The sequence below is a fragment of the Coenobita brevimanus genome, chromosome 84 (genome assembly GCF_032717465.1).
Source record: "Coenobita brevimanus isolate Jiangsu-jjx chromosome 84, ASM3271746v2, whole genome shotgun sequence".
Lineage (NCBI taxonomy): Eukaryota > Metazoa > Arthropoda > Malacostraca > Decapoda > Coenobitidae > Coenobita > Coenobita brevimanus.
This window is the reverse complement of record NC_137037.1, coordinates 50570224-50591047: the sequence shown is the minus strand read 5'-3', so window position 1 is coordinate 50591047 and position 20824 is coordinate 50570224. Positions and strand designations below refer to the sequence as shown.

Genomic DNA, 20824 nt, shown 5'->3' with positions numbered 1-20824 from the left:
GCGGTAGTGCAGTTTTATGAATGCGTACGGAGACTTATTGTGGTGTGGATCCTTGCCAGAGCCTTGTGCAGTCAACCAGAATGCCTTTGATGTGACTAAAGGCTCTGCGACGTAGCCCTTTAATTCCACCAACTTCCTTTTCGTGTACTCTCTGTTACCAGATGATTATATTCTATTTAGGACAGATATCTTGAACTGAAGGGGTATACTAAGGCTGTAGCTAACCCATCCAATTTCAAAAGTCTGTCCAAAGCTGAAGAAAATCATCCGGAGATAGTAATACAATGAAAAAAAAAAAAATGTACAACGGAAGCGAAACGACACACCTGTTGTTCCTTTTCTTAAACTTACAGGTCAACTTATAATGAACGTCTCTATTTTGTGAAGGACAAGGATAGCAAAGCAGGAAGACTAAATGCTCTACTTCTTTTAACTCCTTTAGCTCGTACGATTTTAGTCTGACTACTTTTTAGATGATAATTTGCTTTTAGGAAAAAAAAGATCGTTTGCTAGATCCGTGACTTCCTCGTAGTAGCCCACTTGCCCCCCCTCCCCCACTAAAAATGCATATTAACATTTTTATCCTTGGTGAAACGTATCTTGATGAAGATTAGAGAGAGAGAGAGAGAGAGAGTGTGTGCATATTGACTATATTCGTACTAGCCTTAATTCTATTCTTATCGATGGAGATAAGTTGAAAATCAGTTCGGCAGAGAGAGAGAATTATGCAAATTGACCTTTTATTTTCATCTCCGTGAAATTGAGAAACACGGCCAGTGAAACATGCACTTCATTTACCGGGTGTCTCCTTACATGTGTACTGAGAATGATGCAATGGTCGAGATGCCAGATGCTGCTGTATACTTTATTTACTTCGACGTATGAGGGGATCAGTAATAGCTTTTTACCTTTTTTTTTTTACACGGAAGTACAGAGAAAAAAGTTGAAAGTGATTACTAACAGGGGTAAAATGAATATCGCACTGCTTATCAAGGTATTTTCCCACTATTAAGAATTTCTTCTGATAACCCTCCCCTTGACACTTCAGGATCAAGGTCACAGCTCGTCATAGCCAGTAATCAGTAAGGGAGGGGTGCATACTTAGAAACAGGTGCCATGTATTTAAAAAAAATAGCTACAGTCATCAGTTTACTTCGTTGACTTATCCCTGGCAGAATTGTGTCCTCTATTATTTTTCATTCCTCCCCTAATGACGGAGAATATCCTTCATTCCCACTCCTTTATAGTCATATTGTAAGTGGTTTCAGATCTTCTTTAGCTATTTATCCTAAACATTACACTTCAGTCTGTATGTTATTGATGCAAATTGTCTAGTAAACGATATATATTACATCGGAAAGAATGTTGAGTAGGATTATGTGAACTACCGCATAGGAAGAGGTGCCACGGAGCCACCAGTGCCACTGCATACGGCTGTTAGTGCTGTTACTTAAAAATATATCATGCAACTCTTTCCATCACCACTGTTAACATTTAGGAGAACTTTTGAACGTGTTAATACGTAGCTACACTGATAAAGTATGTACCACGGACATAAACTTTAGAGCAGGACAGAGCAAAGTTCAGAAGTTCATTATACACAGATTTTCTTCTCTAATTAGGTAACCGAGGGAAAGATTTAGTAGCACTTACCTGGCCATTATGAAGAGGGTTTCAGGCCGTGCAACTACATAATAACTTGAAAAAACTCGTAACATACGCTACAGTACAAATGTCACCCACAACCACGGACTTAGTGATTCGACTTAAGTTCGTATGTGTGTACTGCCTTGTAGGTACTAGTAGACTTAGGTGTACTCCTTACGCTCACACACGATCACACGTTGTTGTTGTAGCCCTAGGTTTACGTGAACTCGGTGGACGACGGGCTGAAACTACTCCTTCCTTCCAGCCCACCATCCACTTTTCGGGGGACAGGGATAGGAGTTATAAGTTTGTATAACCGGGCAACAGAACTGTCCAGCTATATCAGTGCCATCACATGAAGGCATCCCAGTATCGTACCACAAACATACAGTACAATACATTCTTCGGTGTGTGTTTGCCATCTCCAGTCTACTTAATTCGCCTTAGGTCCTGCACACTGGAAGATTTTAGTATAACTTTCATTAACCCCTTCAACGTAAAAGGTCTTAAAGATTAATATATATATTTATGCGGAAGGCTCTTAGGGGAATGACCCATGTTCGCAGCAGCTCTCCCTTAGTGATTTATTCAGCTTACTATACGAGTACAACAAAATTCTCGTGTGTGGTACTTACAGCATTTGAATATCGGCATAAAAGATGATGGTACGGTGTAACCTGCGGCATAAATCACCGCGGAAAACGTGTTGCGAAATTCTAGTGGCCTTTGAATGTCGGGCAAGGCTGCTGGGAGAATGTGGCAACTTGGCTTTGATTCAAGATAAGTTTTCCGTATTTATCACAAAGTTCGTAAATATATTGATGTCGTTGACCCTTATTTACGTGACCTGTTCTGTTTGGCTTCTCGTGCTGCCTCCCAGTGGCATGAACAGACCATTTAGGGGGCAGGGCCTGTAACCAAGAGAAGAAGCAGCAGCAGTAGTAGTAGTAGTAGTAGATGTAATAATACCGGTAATTAATAATAATAATTAGAAAAATTAATAAATAGAAGAGAAATAAATTTGAAAAGTGGATCACACCCTTTGTGATTTCTACTATTGTCGCAGTCCCCTTACGATTTTTTTTTTTTCTCAAGCTGGGGATATTAGATATACAGTAGATTTCAGTAACATCCTCATAACAAGAGGTCTTAAGATTCAGGCGCTAAATTCGTTGAGAGTGGCTAGAATAAAATGATAAAAACGTAAACATGAGGCAATGTCTCCTTCACCTTAAGTTGGCCTAGATTTTCGTCCTTCTGTGGCTTATTTCTCGTAGCTCAGTGGCAGAACAAGACAAGGCTGCAGCTCTAAATCCTCCCCACAACACTTCTTCGTGACTAGTTATTTTATTGTTAATCTACTGTTAAAGTTCAGCGTTCAAAATGGAGAGAAGGTAATTTTAGGCCAAGTGAAAATATTCAGGCCAACTTAAAATGAAAACAGTACTATTCCTTTACACCAGAAGTCAAGGCTACTCATATTTCTAGTCCACAGTAATAATGCTTAGTCTTTTTTTTTTTTTTTCGTCGGTGGCAGTGACCTTTACCACGCAACTTCACTACGGGAACCTTCAGGAAGTTTAATAAAGCTGTCTGGTGGCAGGAGTAACCTAGAAGGAGCACAGAGAGCGCACACCTGTCAACGCAAATAACATTTTTGAGTTATTGCTAAAATACAGTTCCTCACTCAAACCCGACAAATCCTTTATAGGGCTCACATAGTTAATTCTACGGTATTAGTCATGTGTAGTCTCACAGAGCACATACCTCCGTCAACGCTAATTTATGATTTATTTCTGCATCCTGATCCAGATCCACCTCAAAATCTATTACGATCTAATAAGCTCTTGCTTGCCCTGCTGCGCACCCATCCACCAGATACTGAAATGTGATTACAACTTTTTGAGATACAGGATACACACACACACACACACACACAAGGGAATACGTAATCTCCGTCCAAAATCGTTGGCCGAGGTAAATATATTGTCATTGTAGTGTTGGGGTTTACCTCTGCATTCTTACGATCTCCAGGCAGGTGTGTGTGTGTGTGTGTGTGTGTGTGTGTGTGTGTATAGAAGCTTTGTCGATATGCTTTCACTGACACTGTCACTACAAAAAGCATTCACTAAGATAGGTGAACTCGTCTGCAGGTATCAGGAGCGTGCACAGGTAAGGCTCCAATTTGATAGAGCCCCCCCCCCCTTTCTCTCTCTCTCTCTCGGCCTATCGTACTACTTTCTCTTGCTATGGTTCGTAATTACAGCATACTTAAATGGTCAAGGCCGTATTGGATGGTTTACACACACACACACACACACACACACACACACACACACACGCGTTTCTACTGTGTATGTGATTTTGCTTTATGAAAATTATTTACGGTATGATGTAGGTAAATGAAGTGTGTGTGTGTGTGTGTGTGTGTGTGTGCAGGTGACCCTCATATTCTCGTCAGCTAAGGCATGGTGTGGCCTGCGTGTTGAGTGTGGTGATGAGGTAACACTTTAAGCCTTTCTTACATCGTTGTAGTTTTGCATTCACCTCAACTTTGCCAGAGAACTGCGCTGAACACCCCATCTCTCCATCTCGTCCTCCATCATCCTCTCCTCCTCCACCCACTCCACCTCATTCACATACTCTCCTAGTCAGTCTCGCATTCTCTTTCCACATGGTCAGATATTTTCAGGGTGCGGTCATGTAAACTGCACATATTATAGCTGTTGTAAAACTTAGTGTGAGACTGTGACTAGTATGAAAATAAAACTGTTACTGGGTTGCATAGGCTTCGTAGCACCTCATCGTCAGTTATTGAGTTTGCATATTACACCTTGACACTTTATTGCATGCTATTGAAACCTTTTTAGTATCGATAAAATGTACATCATTAGCGCACATGAGGATCTTAAGTTGTAAGGTGCAGAATAAAATCGCTGAAGAATAGGAGTTACGAAATTTCAAGGGCACGTAAAGTAGCTCTCACTTCAAAACATTAAAACTTGTCCTGATAATGAACAGAATAAATCGCTAAAGAAGAGGAGTTGCGAAATCTCCAGGGCACAGTTTCGCCCACGACTCAAAACATTAAAACGGTTATCCTTGTCATGTTCAAAGTAAATCGCTAAGAAATAGGAGTTAGTTCCAAGGGCGCATAAAATAGCCCACGACTCAGTATTTCAGTGGTTATCCTTGTAATGAGCTGAATAAGTCACCTAGGGATTGGAGTTAAGGCTTTTCAAGTGAACATAGAGTAGCCCCGCGACCCCCAGCCTTGTAAGGCATTTAAATCTAGACATTAAAACTGTTCATGACGCATATTGGCATGGCAGCTGACCCACACTGATGCCAACTGCCTATGAGATGGCAGTTTGGGATGTGTTATTCTGTTTACCCCTAGGCTCAAACGTATGTGCAGGGAGCTAATTCTCTCTCTTTCTCTCTCTCTCTCTCTCTCTCTCTCTCTCTCTCTCTGTATGTATGTATATATCTATTTGTCCATGAGTGCTGTTCAGTCTAGCCTTGATAATACATATACCTGTATTCTGAAGCATGCGTTTGTATCGTTGGTTGTAACTAGAGGAAAAGATTAGTGTGTCAGGTTTTCTGCTTGACCTTGGGGCGCTGAAGGTCATGCAGCTGTGTGCACTTGTGGCCGGACATTTCTGTGCTTGATGGTTATGCTACTGTAATGCCTTTTATATGCAGCATGTTAGAGAATACACTGCACTAGAAGACACCACCATACCACATCACACTGTCACACCTCACTTCACACTGCCAAACCACGCTCCCACACTTCACACTGCCAAGCCACACACTCCCACACTTCACAATGCCACACTTCACACTGCCACACCACACACTCCCACACTTCACTCTGCCACACCACGCACTCCCACACTTCACACTGCCGCACCACGCTCTCACACTTCACACTGCAACGCCACACCACACATCTTCAACAATGCCACACCGCACAATACCACACTACCTTCACGCTGCAACATTGCACACTACCACGTATCACACTGTCACACCACACTTCACACTGCCACACCACACAGCCATACTTCACGCTGTGACGCTACACATCACACTGCCACACCTAAAATCACTATCACACTCCTGTACTCCTCCCGTCTCCAGCATGAATTTGGTGAGTCTGAGTCATTGGACCTAGAGAGTGTTCATCATGAATTCTATCTATCTGTCTATTTCCAGACGCCTTAATCCCTTGTACGGGGTGGCCACAAACAAATCGCCTGCACGTCACCCTGTCCCCTGCCATTTCCCTGCCCTGCTCCTAATTCACACCCCCCTCTCTCATATACCTCTTCACTCCATCCCTCCATCTCATCCTTGGCCTTCCCCTCCCTCTCTCCCCCTCCACCTCATTCACACACACTCTCCTCGTCAGTCTCTCACTCTCCATCCTCTCCACATGGCCAAACCACCTCAGTGTGTTTCTCCTAATGCTTCCTATCACATCCACATCCACACCACAACACTTCTTCACATCTTCAGTTGTCAGTCTGTCTCTCCATGTGACTCCACAGGCGTCTCTTAAATAACTCACTTCCACTGCTCTCAGTCTTGACTTGAGTCTCTCCAACAACATCCAAGCTTCACTTCCATACGTTAGAGTTGGTGTCACAATACTGTCATGTAACTTTTTCACTTCCATGCTCACTTCCCTGTTTCTTATTACTGCCTTCAAGGATCCAGCAACCTTTCTTCCTTGTTGTACCCTTCCATCCTTACTCATCACACTACCCAAGTAGTCATGAAATGTTGCGTGTAAATAGTAACGATAAACCTGTCGCACACATGACAATAGAGTTGTCCCCTACGCCAGGTAGCCTAACTCCGCCCCAGGAACTAATTAACGAGGTGATCAAGGTCAAGGTTACTGCAGAGGTGTACGCGTAAGGCAGTACCATAACGTCTATGGTACACTGAGTTTTATTATTGTGTTCTTGACATCTGCCGACGATTTTATACAGGTTTGGGGACACCTTACGTAGTGAAGAGATTAATGGGCCTAGTAGCTCAGTCTCTTAACCCTGATGACTGGTTTCTGCAGTGATGAAATGTATAAGCCATAGGTGTTTTTATGTTCACACGTGGAGTACAGGAGTGTATTGTATCGCTTAGTGTGTGTGTGTGTGTGTGTGTGTGTGTGTGTGTGTGTGTGTGTGTGTGTGTGTGTGTGTGAACAATATAACGAAGTTCTTTCCATAATAGTGAATTGAGGACAAAGGTCTAGTACTACTCCTACTTCTGTTTCTACTACTGCTGCTTCTTTGTCACCACCATCACCATCACCACCACCACGACTACTATACTACTACTGCTACTACTACTACAAGTACTACTACTACTACAAGTACTACTACCACCACCACCACCACCACCACCACCACTATAATTACTCTTATTATTATCACTACAGTGTGGGCGATGGCTGGTTCCCGCACAAGAAGCTGGGCTCGCCTGGTGGGGCTGGGTGTGGGGGTGGCAGGCGCTGGGTACTTGGCCACCACATACCTTCTGGACGATGACAGGCACACCAAGGTTAGTGCTTGCTACAATATGTGCGTTTTGCTGATTTCGTGACACTTGTTCCTCAGCAGTTTCCTGTGCACTGATTTCGCGACACTAACTCCTCAGCAGTTTATTTTGCACAAATTTCGTGACATTTGCTCCTTAGCAATTTATTCTTTACTGATTTCGTAGTATTTCACCTAAAGTCACCTAAAATATGACCCTGCACGACCTCATGTTTTTGCTTATACTGCAAAGGGAGTCCTTGCTGTATGATGGTATATTTGAGTATTACTCTTTTTTTTACATCTGCAGTATATAACAGAAAATGAATAGACGTGGTAAATGAGTGTGAGAGAAGCAAGGTGTGGAGACTGATGAAGCTAGGGAACTGACAAAGGATCGAACTACTGGATAAACTTTGTATGCAGAAGAGTTTGACAAGATTGATTTTGACATAGATAATTAGGTGGCTTATGTACCTATTTCTGCCATCTTTCCTGTCACGTCTTATTGCTTTTCTTTCCTTTACATGCAGGTGGCCTTACATTGAGTGACAAGCCAAATGGTTTCTTGTAAACCAAGAAACCATTTTCAACGCTGGGTGGTAACCATATAACCAAACGTGTTCCCTACGTGTCAACAAGTGGGTTGGTGGAGGGTTAGTGCCCCTCCCTGTAAAACAAATAACTCAAAGTCAAGTGGCCACCCCCCCCTTACGGGATTATGGCGTCTGGCAATAGATAGATAGATAGATATGTGTGGAATGGTGTACCATTGAGGTACAATAAAGATTCTGAGGGCTTGAATGGTGGGTGCATGAGTGAGTAGCCCTGTTCCAAGGACTGCTTTCAGGACTGTCTCATCCCACCTGTGGGGGATGGTGATGGTTAAGATGATGTAGGTAAACTACTGTATAATGGTGTCCACCCCCCACCCCATGTTAGTTCACCCGAATGTGGGATGATGATGATAATGATTGTGGTGGTGCTGAATTACTGGAATTTGCTAGCTATATATATATATATATATATATATATATATATATATATATATATATATATATATATATATATATATATATATATATATATATATATATATATATATATAAAATGGTGTCTATATCCCCCCCTCCCCTCATGCCAATTCATTTGTGTGGGATGATGGTGATGAATAGACTACAATGCTTCCCTAATCCACTCCCCCCCCTCCCACAGCATCAGTTCACCCAAGTGTTGGCTGCAGAGACTCTAAATAACAAGCCCCTCCGAGGCCAGCAGATCACATGCCTGGGCAGTGAGAAATTTGATGTGTTGGTGATGGGTGGGGGTTGGCGGTGCCCTGTTTACCCATACTCTTGCACTAGCTCTGTCATATGTAACTGTAGTCCCTTCTGATTTATAGCTACAGCTGATGGAGTAACAGTAAAGGGGCATTGGTATGGCCAGGTATGGATAGTTACAAGAAATGGAGTTAGGAGTGTGGGAATATGGGTAGGTGTGGATGGATGTGAATCCTGGTTGAGTGCAATTCTAATTTGAAGTAGGCCATAGCTCCAGATTAATTCTTTGAAACCCTTGCAGCGTCAGTTCACCCGAGTGTTGGCTGCAGAGACTCTTAACTACCGTCCTACAAAGCCCCTGCCCACACGAAATCAGCAAATCAAAAGCCTGGTCGATGAGCACTTTGATGTGCTAGTGGTGGGTGGGGGAGCCACTGGGGCTGGTTGTGCTCTGGATGCTGTGTCCCGTGGCCTCAAGACAGCGCTGGTCGAGATGGATGACTTTGCCTCAGGGACATCATCCAGGTGTGTGTGTGTGTGTGTGTGTGTGTGTGTGTGTGTGTGTGTGTGTTTTGTGTGTTTACAGGAAATGACTGGAATGATTTTTTGGCACAGTGGTATGTGTACATAGGGTGATTGCTAGGTCTCAGGAAGAAGACTATCTAGCCTAAGTCCAGAGTCAGGTGCTTAAAAAAAAAAAAAAAAAAATGTGATTCTCACAATCACAAGGTGCATGAGGGGTAGGAGAGGGTCTGTGGTACAACAGTTTTTTTTGTAGTACTATATGTTACACCATACAGAAGCATTTACCATCTGAAATTGATTGTTTTATAACAAAGCTATTTTTAAAGGGTTATAGTAATTTAATATGACATACATCCTTTATGTTAATACAGGTCAACTAAGCTGATCCATGGAGGAGTGAGGTATCTGCAGAAGGCTATCATGGGTTTGGACATGGAGCAATACAAGATGGTGAAAGAGGCATTACATGAAAGAGCCAACCTGCTTGACATTGCCCCACACCTCTCCTACCCACTACCCATCATGCTGCCAGTGTACAAGTGGTGGCAGCTGCCGTATTACTGGGTGGGGATCAAAATGTATGATCTGGTGGCTGGTCGCAAATGTATTAAGAGCTCCTATGCCATCAGCAAAGAACGTGCCCTGGAGCTCTTCCCCATGCTGAAGAAAGACAAGCTAGTGGGAGCGATTGTTTACTATGATGGACAGCACAATGATTCTCGCATGAACCTCTCCATAGCACTGACAGCTACTAGATTAGGTGCCACGATAGCCAATCATATTAAGGTGTTGTCGCTGTTGAAAGAACAAGATGAGAGTGGGAAAGAGCAGGTGTGTGGGGCACGAGTGAGGGATGAGGTGACTGGGAAAGAAATGAATGTGCGAGCAAAATGTGTTATCAATGCAACTGGACCCTTTACTGATTCAGTTCGTAAGATGGACAATCCAACAACCAAGGAAATCTGTGCCCCTAGTATGGGGGTCCATATCACCCTTCCAGACTACTATTCACCTGAACAGATGGGCCTCCTAGACCCCAATACCTCTGATGGTCGAGTGATATTTTTCCTGCCATGGGAGGGGCGCACCATTGCCGGCACCACTGATACCCCCTGCCCTGTCTCGCACAACCCATCACCCACCGAGGATGACATTCAGTTCATCCTACGAGAAGTCAAGAACTACCTAAATCCCGATGTTGAGGTCAGTGTGAAATGGTACCGGTATGCTGTTCTTTAACATGAAGTAGCTATAATGAGAGATTGGCTAGGAAGGTGCATGTAAGTTAGGTTGAGGGGGAGAGAGTGAAGGGGAGGCCAAGGATAAGGTGGAAGGATGGGGCGGAGAGGTATATAATTGAGATGGTGAGAGTTGGAGGATAGGCAACTTGATTGTGGAGTAATGTTTGGCATGGAAGCATTTTACTTGTTGCCATCCTCTGTGGCTCTAGCTGTCTGGCGGTAAATAGATGTGTAGTATACAGTTTACTGTATTGTAAATATATAGGTGGATAGATAATGTAGTATAATCCTAGCTCAGGTAATAATAGCACTGTTAAGAGTAGCTGAGAAGTATTTTTTCAGTACAGTGTATTATGTAGTAGGTATCTAATTTCCTTATTTGAGAAGGCTGATAATGATGGGGAAAGGATATGCTCTGTTAGAATACAGTACCCAGTAGCTGCTGTATTATAGTTTTTCCCCTGTAACTTAGAAAATATTTTTTGTCCTTTTCTAGCTTATTTCTTGTAGCTCAGTGACAGAATAAGACAACACTCTAACTCTACATCTTTTCCATAGCAATTCATGACTAACATCAATTTGGAGAGTTAATTAGTAGTTACAGCTCAGCATTTAAAATGGAGAGATAACACTTTTAGGCCAGATTATATTCACAGCCAGTGTAATCATTGCCTTACTAGCACTACCATCATCTGTTTTGCAGCATATTTCATGTATCCCAGTAATAAAACAAGATGGTGTTATGGCTGTGCATCTTTTCCTTAGCACTTTCTTGTAACTAGCATCATCTTCTGGTATTAATCATTTGTTATAACTCAGCATTCAGGATTGAGGGATGGCTGTTTTAGGGCAAGTTGTAGTGAAGAGTATACTGCATTTTGATGTGCCTTACATCCACAGGTGCGGCGAGGAGATGTGCTGTCTGCATGGGCAGGCATCAGACCATTAGTGCAAGACCCCAACAAAACTGACACACAGAGCATTGCACGCAATCACATTGTGCACATCAGTGAAGGTGGTCTGGTCACAATAGCTGGTGGAAAGTGGACCACATACAGATCCATGGCTGCTGATACACTTGACGCTGCCATTGAAGGTCTGTTGGGTAGCCTCTCTCTGTCTGCCTATAGTCAGATGCCTTCCTCTCAGTGTGGGTAGCCACAAACAAATCACTTCCATGTCACCCTGTCATCTACCAGCAGGCTGCCCTTCCTTCAGCCCTTGTCACCCTCATTTATTACCTTTCCACTCCATCCCTCTACATCATCCTCTGCCTCTCTCTCCACCATTTTCCCTGCTTAAGAGTAAGTATATACCCTGTATGTAATAAATGGACTGAAATGCTTTTGTTTTAGGTGTTTATTATGGATAGTAAATGGATGGCTACCATCAACTCGGGTAGTTATGAGAGAGAAGTGTAGCAACAAGCTTGATAACTAGCCACACAGTATCACGCTCAGGCAGAAAACATTCAGTCGCATGTACAGAGAGTCAGAGTCAGCTGAGATAATCACGTTCTAACAAATTATATTAAGGATCTCAGATATATTTTTCCCTCAGCAGTGTTTAGCAACTGTTAGGAAGTTCTTAAATGGTTTTAGTATTTAGTTTAGCCTCCAGTCAAGAGAAAACATCAACATTACCTTGGTAGCTTCAGTTTGGTGATTTAAAGAAGGGGAACCATGGCCCTATTATATTTGCTTTTTTAAAATTTTGATTTGATAATAAAGATTAGTAGTCAGCAGAGAGGATCACAAACAGGCCCATGTCCATTGATACACTGGAACTGCTAATGAAAGTCTGTTGTTTAGTAGCTTGATTGTTTTTCTTAACTGTATAACCAATCAATAGAGTAGGAGAGCAGCAGCAGCATTGTATGTGGAATTTTTACAGTTAGGCAATATGTTAAATTAAGATTTATCCCTTAATAATAGATTATGTATGTGATTATTCCTCAACCCGTCAGCTTGTGGGCTGAACCCAGTACATGCCAGCACACAGACTGATGGACTGCTGCTGGAGGGTGCCCACTCATGGACCCCCACAATGTTCATCAGACTTGTACAAGACTTTGGCCTGGAGTCCGAAGTAGCAAAACACTTGGCACACACCTATGGTGATCGAGCATTCAGTGTGGCCAAACTTGCATCACTCACAGGCAAACGTTGGCCTATAGGTAACAACCTGGAATCTGGGGGTTATTGCATGTACAGTATTTTTTGTTTAGTTATTCTGTGTGCAAAGGTCAAGTTGCTGAGGTGTTTTTTTAAGTGAACTTATGTAGACTAATAAATAAGTAATCTGTACATCTTGTATTTATCAGAATAAAACTTTTGTTCATACTGCATTAATAGAGATAAGCATGCTGAATGCACTGCAAGGTCTTTCAGAGTAGTTTCCAGAGGTTTGTATTTACGAAACTTGGTGAGCTTTTTTTCATCATTCTCCTGGTATCACTTTAATCTGGAGTGGTCTTTTATATGCTGTTATTTTTACTACCAGGTGCTGATTTTATTCAACTTAGGGGAGATAATTTTAACTGAAGTGATTAAGACATAACCCTCAGTAAAATGTCTCCCTTAGGTTGCATTAATTGTCATGCTCAAATGCACAAAAATGACATTGATTACGTGGATGTGTAGTGTGTTCTTGAATGCAAGTCCTGGGTGGGCTAGGACTGTGACTGAAGAGTTGAAAGGAAGGCTGGGACTTGAATGTATATGTTGTGATGAGGATGGCAGATTGAGATGGTTTGGGCATGTTGAGAGGATAGAGGATGACAATTGGGTGCAGAAGGTGAGAGATGTGAATGTCAAGGGTAAAGTTGCGAGAGGCAGACCAAAAAAGACCCGGGATGAGGTCAGAGTTAAGGGACTGAATAGGGAGGCTGTTAGAGATCAAGTACCATTAGGGGACCTCTCACATTTCATTTTATTTGCAGTTGGTCGGCGGTTGCACACTGAATTCCCGTATATTGATGCTGAAGTGCGCTATGCTTGCCGAGAATATGCAGCCACTGCCATTGACATTATTGCACGAAGGTTACGCTTGGCTTTCCTCAATGCACAGGCAGCTGAGGAAGCATTGCCCACCATTGTCAACATCATGGGAGAGGAACTCAAGTGGTCTGAGGCAGAGAAAAAGGTAAGAGGTGGTATCTGTAGACATGAGTGGATACTGGTCATGTTGGTAGATGGCAAGTATTACGTACAGTACTAGTATGTCGTTTTTGTTGTTGTGGACCCAGACTTATCTGGATGTGAACCTAGTGGACTGCAAGCCAAAGTTGCCCTCTTCCTTCAGTCCACCATCCAGCTCTGAAAAGACAAGGAGGGAAATGAGGGATGTCTGTGTATGTGAGTAGCATGGTCACCTGGCTGTCAGTGCCACCATCTAAAGGTGTCTCTTTCCACCACCAAGTACCAGTATGATATTCTGTACATTTTTTGTTTTCACCTGAAAAAGATCCCTAATCCTTTTAAACCCAGTCAGTGGCCAGGTGCAGTCAGATTGGAGGATAAATTTGACCAGTAACCAAGGAAGCTTAATTCTTACCTCATAAATAAGGTACATCGAATTTCACACAACCACATTGTTATATTCAAGTTATGAGAGTGGCCCAGCTCTGTCAGATGAAAACAAATTGGATGTAGGAGGAATTATATGGCAACCCCTTCAGCCACAAGAGGTTCCTCTGAAGTCTATGAGAGTGGCCCAGCTCTGTCAGATGAAAACAAATTGGATGTAGGAGGAATTATATGGCAACCCCTTCAGCCACAAGAGGTTCCTCTGAAGTCGAGTAAAATTTTCTGGTACTGTATCCACTAAATAAAAGAAGCCTCCAGATTGAGTGGGGTATATGAGATTGATTTTAACCTCTCCATCTTGAAGACTTGTTTCCTAAGGTGTCATAAATAAAACAGACACTATTCAGGTTGTAAGTTGTTTTTTACTGTAATTTGTTTTGCATGTGATGTTAGCAAAGAATGGGGAGATGGTTAGTGAAGAAAAAAGAGAATGAGATACTGGATAGGAGAGTGTATTTTAGTGAGGGGGAGGGGGAGACAGGATGTGATGAAGGGATGGGATGGAGAGGTATGAGTTGGAGGGAAGCCAGCCTGATGACAGAACAGGGTGACATGGAGGTTAGTTATTTGTGGCTAATGCTTCCAGGAGTAAGGTGTTTGGCTTTATGGAGATAGATAAATAGAAAGAAAAATCAGCTTTAGCATAGTATCACTTCTCTAAAACAAACACTGGTAGCTACTGTTTTGCAACAGAGACAGCATGAGAGTGTGGTCAGATAACTATAGCAAGGGTGTGTAAATTCTTTTGCAATAGCTTGTGCATGCAATTGGTATTTTTCTGAATGAAACCCTTAATGTTTTGCTACAGAGGCAGCTTGAGAATGCAGTGAAGTACCTGCAACAGGAGATGGGCCAGAATGTGAACCGTGCCTCCAGGGAGAAGATACCCATCAACTTGTCCAAGTCAGAAATCTCAGAGTACGTCAAGCGCTTCAACTCCCTTGACACAGACAAGAAGGGATACATTTCCCTCAATGACCTCCGAGCCTCACTCAAGGTATGACATCTCTTTAATTTTGTATTTGGGTCTTACTCAGAGAATAATTTTTTCATATTAACAGCTTTGTACAGGTAGAAAGAAATACTGAAATATAGTGTCTCAATTTTTTTTCTTGCAAGGAGGTTCATGTAACTGCTTCTGAAAAAAGATGCAGCAAGTAAATATACAATCTTTCTTCTTGCTGTCGTAAATTGAGTCCCTTCATTTTGGAACTAGAATCCTCAGAGCTAACTAAAGTAACATGGCAGATGGTGACATTATAATATGTTGATGATTATGTGTTGCTTGCTAAAGATCCTAATCATTGCATACTGTTTTTTAAGTTTGTGAATGTTTGAGTTGAGTGGTTCTAGATACAGTAATAGTCAAGTGATGGCTGCTGAGAGGGAAGGTGACTTAGTACAGTGTGCTGATATGCTGAGAGAGACTTGGATTAATGAATGAGTTTCAGTACCGTGGTGCAGTTGCAGGAAAAAGAGGCAAAATATACGAAGCAAATGGAAATTAGTGTTACTCAGACAAAAGAAGTGACTGGTACCTTGCAGACCTTGTTAAAAAAAAAAAAAAAAAAAAAAAAAAAAAAAAATGGAGGCTACAAGAAGATTGTATGAAGGTGTTAGTGTTATAAATGTTTGGGTGTGACTTTTGTATAGCATATGTGCGAAAATTTAGGAATAAGAGTGGTGGAACTGGGACTGCTGAGGAACCTATGTTGAGTGCATAGAATGAGTAGGATGTGAAACAATGTAATGTGCAAAAGATATGAAGTAAGGAAGTCTTATGATAATAGGTTACAAGAGAGCGTGCATAGATGATGTGGTCATAAGAAGAGAATGGTTGAGTACTACAGGTAGTGGATTGAGAGGATTTAGTTGGTTGGATGAAGTAACTAGCTACTGTGGCTACTGTATGGAACAGCCCATGGCAAGAGTTTGACACTTTTTAATGTGTAGTTGTTGGAATGACTTTACGTATGTCTGTCTAGAATGGTAGGTGTATGTAAAGCTTTTCTATAAAGTAAAAATTGCATAGATGGTTATGTTGATGAAATTGAGTCAGGATTGTAGGAAATTGATTGTTGTATGAGTGGTTATGCATTCTGTGTCACTGGTTATGATTACAGTAAGTATTTTTTCTCTTTCTCTGTGCCTAGGTCCTGCCTCACCACTTATAAGGTGGGAAAAGGGATCACAACAGTAATAGTGAATTCAACACTTTCATATTTGGAATTTTTGTTGTTGTGCTGGCTGTATTGTTGATGAAATGACTACAAAATATGTTGTAGCTCTTGTATGTAAGTGTAAATTATGATTTTTCTTGAAAATGTTTTATTAAGAAAATTTTTTATTGTGCCAGATAATTTTACATCATATTTTTTTTTTCAACAGTTTTGTTAGATACATCTGAAGCCAGTTTTACTTCTTTTTTTTTTTTTCCCACATTCCTTCTGGTGAATATTTTAATTTTTTTGCCAAATTATCACTTATAACTGTGTTTGTTTCTTCCACTTATTGCACTGACTAGGTATATTCCAGATTTATACATTCTGACTGATATATTCATAACAAATACTAGAATGATGGGGAGAGGGTAAGCCTTGACCAGCTTCACGAGATTTTGAATGAAGTTGATGTCCACAAAAATGGCCAAGTTGAGTTCCCAGATTATGTCCAGGTAAAGATAATATGTCTACCTATCTACCCATCTACTCTGTGCATAGGTTTAGCTCATTGTGCTTAATTACCTTGTTGAATTTGCAGGGGATGTGGAGCAGCTTAAAGATATCCAGTTAACCTTTTGAATTTGATGATGCACTTTCATTCAGTCTTGCAGTTTCCACTCTATTTTGTTTAACCTAAGAAGGATCTCTCGTACTGAAGGAGTTAGTAAAGGCTCTTTCTAACTCCCCCAGTATAAAAAAATCTCTTCCAAGTTGGATAAAATTATCTGGTAGTTGCAAGAGTATCATTAAAGATGCCTCACCAAATTGAAAGGGTGAATGTGGCTCTGTGGTTGTGGGTATGGCTGTTAGCATGACCTTCAATGAGCAGGGTTGTTCCATCTGTTAATGACAAGCAGATATAAGAGAGCATGTACCCTAACACCACATACAGGAGAAAGCTACAGTAGATACACAAAGTAAACTCATTCCACAATAAACAAAGTACACTCATTCCACATACATAGTTGTAGAAATATAAATAGGCCACTCGCTGAAACAGCATAATTAAATAGAAAATACATACATGTTTAGTATTCTCTTTTTTACAACTTTTCTTAATCTAATACATGTGAAAGCTGCACCAACCTGAACAGGATTTAATACTGTATTTAACAATTTTGTCTTGCCAAGTCTTGTTCTGTGCTCACTGTGTAGATGCTGGCTGGGGAGCTGATGCTTTCTCCTGAACACAGAACTGAGGGAGCAGTAACTGGGGCATGAACTAACTCATTGAACCTGGATAATGTCATTTACCTGTATAGTTTGTTCTTGCTGTTGCCAGAAGATTTATTCAGCTTAGGGAAGACCTCTTGTACTGAAGGGGGGTTTATAAAGGCAATAGCAAACCTTTTAAGTACAAAGAGTCTGTCCTAAGCTGAACAAAATCATCAGATGACAATAATTTAATGGGGGAAAAAAAATCCTCAGGCTTAGTGCATTAAAAGAGATCTGCTTTCAAACCACTGCTCCCAGAAGTCACCCTGTCTTATCCTATACTGTACTGTGCTTTTGATGCTAAGTGCGTCTGGGACTCTTTTTCCGAATACAGGCTAGGGGGCAGGACGTCGGTGGTGAGATGCTCCACGAGATTCTGAGGGAGATAGACCTGAATAGAAATGGTCAGGTGGAATTTGATGAATATCTCCAGGTGAATATCCCATGTGTGTTAGGAATTTTTTCTTAAGTATTTGTACTGAGAATTCATTGAGGCTAGAGCTTGATGTATTTTGTGGTTAGATTTTGTGTGTGTGTGTGTGTGTGTATGTGTGTGTGTGTGTGTTATGTATAGTCCACTAGAATTGCACTTTTCCATGACTCATATCCTTCTACTCTTACCCTGCTCTCACTGTCTCCATCACTTGTAGCAATAATTCTAATCTTGGGTAGGGTATAGTTACAGGTGATGAGTTTGAACGAGAGAATATGGGTAGGTATGGAAGGGTGTGAGTTGTGGCTGAGTGTAATTCTAGTTTTTTAATAGACTTTCGATTGCATCTTTTGTAGCACATAACTGTAGTATCTATTATTTTCAGTTCTGTATACATATGTTTAGTTTTAGGTCAGATATTTTCAAAAATTCATACCTTGGGTAGGTTTCAGTGCACAGGATGCTTTTGTTTTTTCGTATCTGTGATTGTCTATGCTTTGCATTTTGCACATTCTCCATTTTTGTGGAAGAATGCTGCATTTAGAAGCCTCATCTCATATTGCCACTATTTCATAGTGTAATGCTTTGTAAAATAATAATAATGGTTGGTACAAAAGCAGTGTGATGTGCTTGTATGATTTGCTTTTCTAATGACATACTGTAACTGTCAGCGGGTAGTTCATTACTATACTATGTTAACCTTATTTTGCCAAATGAACATGAGCTTTTATTTGCATGTAATGTAGTTACAGATGGTTTTGGAAAGAGGTTTCTTCACGTGATTGCATTGATATAACCAGTTGGCTTCACAGCCTCATTACGCAAATGTTCCTCAGCTCCCTTCCTGTCCCTCAAAAGATAGGATTGCAGGAGAAGGGCAGCTTAAATCTGCAGTCCATTGATTTAAAGTCAAGTTGAGCATGAGACTGGAATATCAGCAGTGAACTGAAACTCACTGTTGTGGCCCCAGGCTCATCTGGATGTGAAGTTAGCCTTTGTCTGCAGTCCATGCTCCTCCTTTTGAGGGATAGGAAAGGACTTAAGGGACATCATTATAACCACCCAGCAGAGCCATCCAGTTTTATTGGTGCCATCACATGGAGGTATCTATCTCCATCGTGAAATGTACAGTACAGTACTGCATGTATGTAGTTCATGTATATGTACATCATTATATTATTCTACTGAAAGATTCCTGAATGTGTGAATGATTTTGTAGGATAATTTTATCTGTCTGCATTTTTCCAGGAAATGGTAGGTGGTGGCAACCATCATCCACTCACTTGGTGTAGTGCTGCCTAATTCTTCCCTCACCTTTATCATTATTTTTGTGTCTGCCCTCCTTTCTTCCTAGTTTTCCATCTTTCCTGTCCATGTTTTATTACTCTTCTTTCCAACTCAGGTGGCCTTACTTTGAGTGACAAGCCTAATGGTTTCTTGTAAGCCAGGAAACCATTTACAGTGCTGGGTGGTAACCAAATAACCAACACATACATGTTCTCTATGTGACAAAAAGTGGGTTGATGGAGGGTTAGTGCCCCTTCCCGTAAAACAACTAACTTAAAGTCAAACGGCCATCCTTTATGGGATTGTGGCATCAGGCTATAGATAGATTTTTTTTCAGGAAGTTTTGAAATGTAAAGTATACAGTTCTGTGTAGTGATTATAATAATTTTGCATAACATTCCCACATTAAATTAATCATACATTTTTTACCTCGAGAGTTTTTCATACCAGTTGTCAGATTCACAAAGTTTGCTTTAATAAATAGCTGGAAATTTCTGTTTCTATATCAGTGCTTTCTTTGTTATTTTTTATTTATTTTTTATTTTTTTATTTTTTGGTAATATGTACCATACCATATTTAGTATTATGCAAACCTAGATTTTTGTGTGTGGATTAGTACTCTGTGTAGTATGCCTAATGTGTATTACAATATTGTAATAACAGTACAATACAGTATTTAATGATGATTTAGACAGGTAATGTACTATGCTGTATTCTCTTAACTTGGCCTAAAATTACTATCTTTCCATCTTGAATGCTGAGTTGTAACAACAGACCAACTAGAATATGATGCTTAACATGCAGTGCTATGGGCAGAATGTAGTGTCATGGCATCATCTTTTTCTGTCCCAGACATACAGTACATGAAATAAACTGCAAAAGGATAAAATATCTGGACAAAGTTAAGGTAAAAGAACTGGATTATTATCTCCAGTCTGTTGGTAATGCAGAAAACTGATTGTGTTTTCCCATGGTGTTAGATGATGGCTGCAATCAAGGCCGGCTCCCTGTCACACTCACGCTTTGCCCAGCTGGCTGAGATGGCCGTGGAGGACCAGAGAACCAAGATTACCGTTGACCGCAGTGGAGGTGGCCTCTAAGACTGATTTTGCAATGTTGACTTAATATATTTCCCTCTATTGCTCTGTTCAAGAGCCATACACATAGTTTATGTCTTCAGTTGCAATTAGCCATTTCAATCTGAAGATGTGTTTTTCATTTTATTCATGCTATCTCCAGAAGGTTTTACTTAACACAAGAAATACCTCTTGTAGTGAAGGGGTTAATGAAGTGCTGTATCTAACCCCACAAGTTTGTAAAGTCAAGCCCAAGATGAAGGAAATGGTCTAGGAACAGCAAGAATGAAATAGAATATGTGTCATGGGCGTGAAGGGGTTAAGTAAGATGATACTATACTCCTATTACTCTTGACTTGGCCTAAAATTGCCATCAGTCCTTCTTGAATGCTGAGTTGTAACAAAAGATTAACACTAGAATATGGTGTTGTCCACAAAGAAGTGCTATTTAAAAGATGTAGAGCTGTCCTGTTGTCTTTTTCTGTCACTAAGCTACATGAAATAAGGCCCCAAAAGACTAAAATCTGGACCGAGTTAGTGTAAAAGAGAGTAGTGAAGGCAGTAGATTGAAGGACAATTAGATCTGTATATTGTGTATCTAGTTCTACAGCACATGCATTCTGGAAAGACTGATGAATATATTTTGGAAACATTCTTTTTAACAGTTGTATTGCAAGTGGCATTGGTTATTTCCTGGTGCTTCTTCCTTTACTATTTATTCTTGATATTACTCTTCACCTCAGTATCCTCTTTTATATT

The 20824-nt window shown here is 41.0% G+C and overlaps 1 protein-coding gene across 3 annotated transcripts in view; it reads left to right on the top strand.

Annotated features, from left to right (window-relative positions):
- Gpo1 (glycerophosphate oxidase 1) overlaps nucleotides 1–20277 on the top strand; it is a 23943-nt gene extending 3666 nt beyond the window's left edge. The window contains exons 2-11 of one of the 3 annotated variants that reach the window (XM_080280434.1): nucleotides 7103–7224; nucleotides 8781–9004; nucleotides 9376–10207; nucleotides 11146–11341; nucleotides 12212–12421; nucleotides 13187–13389; nucleotides 14641–14829; nucleotides 16408–16506; nucleotides 17604–17702; nucleotides 19970–20277. In XM_080280434.1, coding sequence (XP_080136560.1) covers nucleotides 7111–7224; nucleotides 8781–9004; nucleotides 9376–10207; nucleotides 11146–11341; nucleotides 12212–12421; nucleotides 13187–13389; nucleotides 14641–14829; nucleotides 16408–16506; nucleotides 17604–17702; nucleotides 19970–20089 — 2286 coding nt within the window. In that variant the 5' untranslated portion in view covers nucleotides 7103–7110 and the 3' untranslated portion in view covers nucleotides 20090–20277. The remainder of the gene's footprint in view (nucleotides 1–7102; nucleotides 7225–8780; nucleotides 9005–9375; nucleotides 10208–11145; nucleotides 11342–12211; nucleotides 12422–13186; nucleotides 13390–14640; nucleotides 14830–16407; nucleotides 16507–17603; nucleotides 17703–19969) is intronic. The other 2 variants (XM_080280435.1, XM_080280436.1) reach the window with 2 other exon arrangements.
- The last annotated feature ends 547 nt before the right edge of the window (nucleotides 20278–20824 follow it).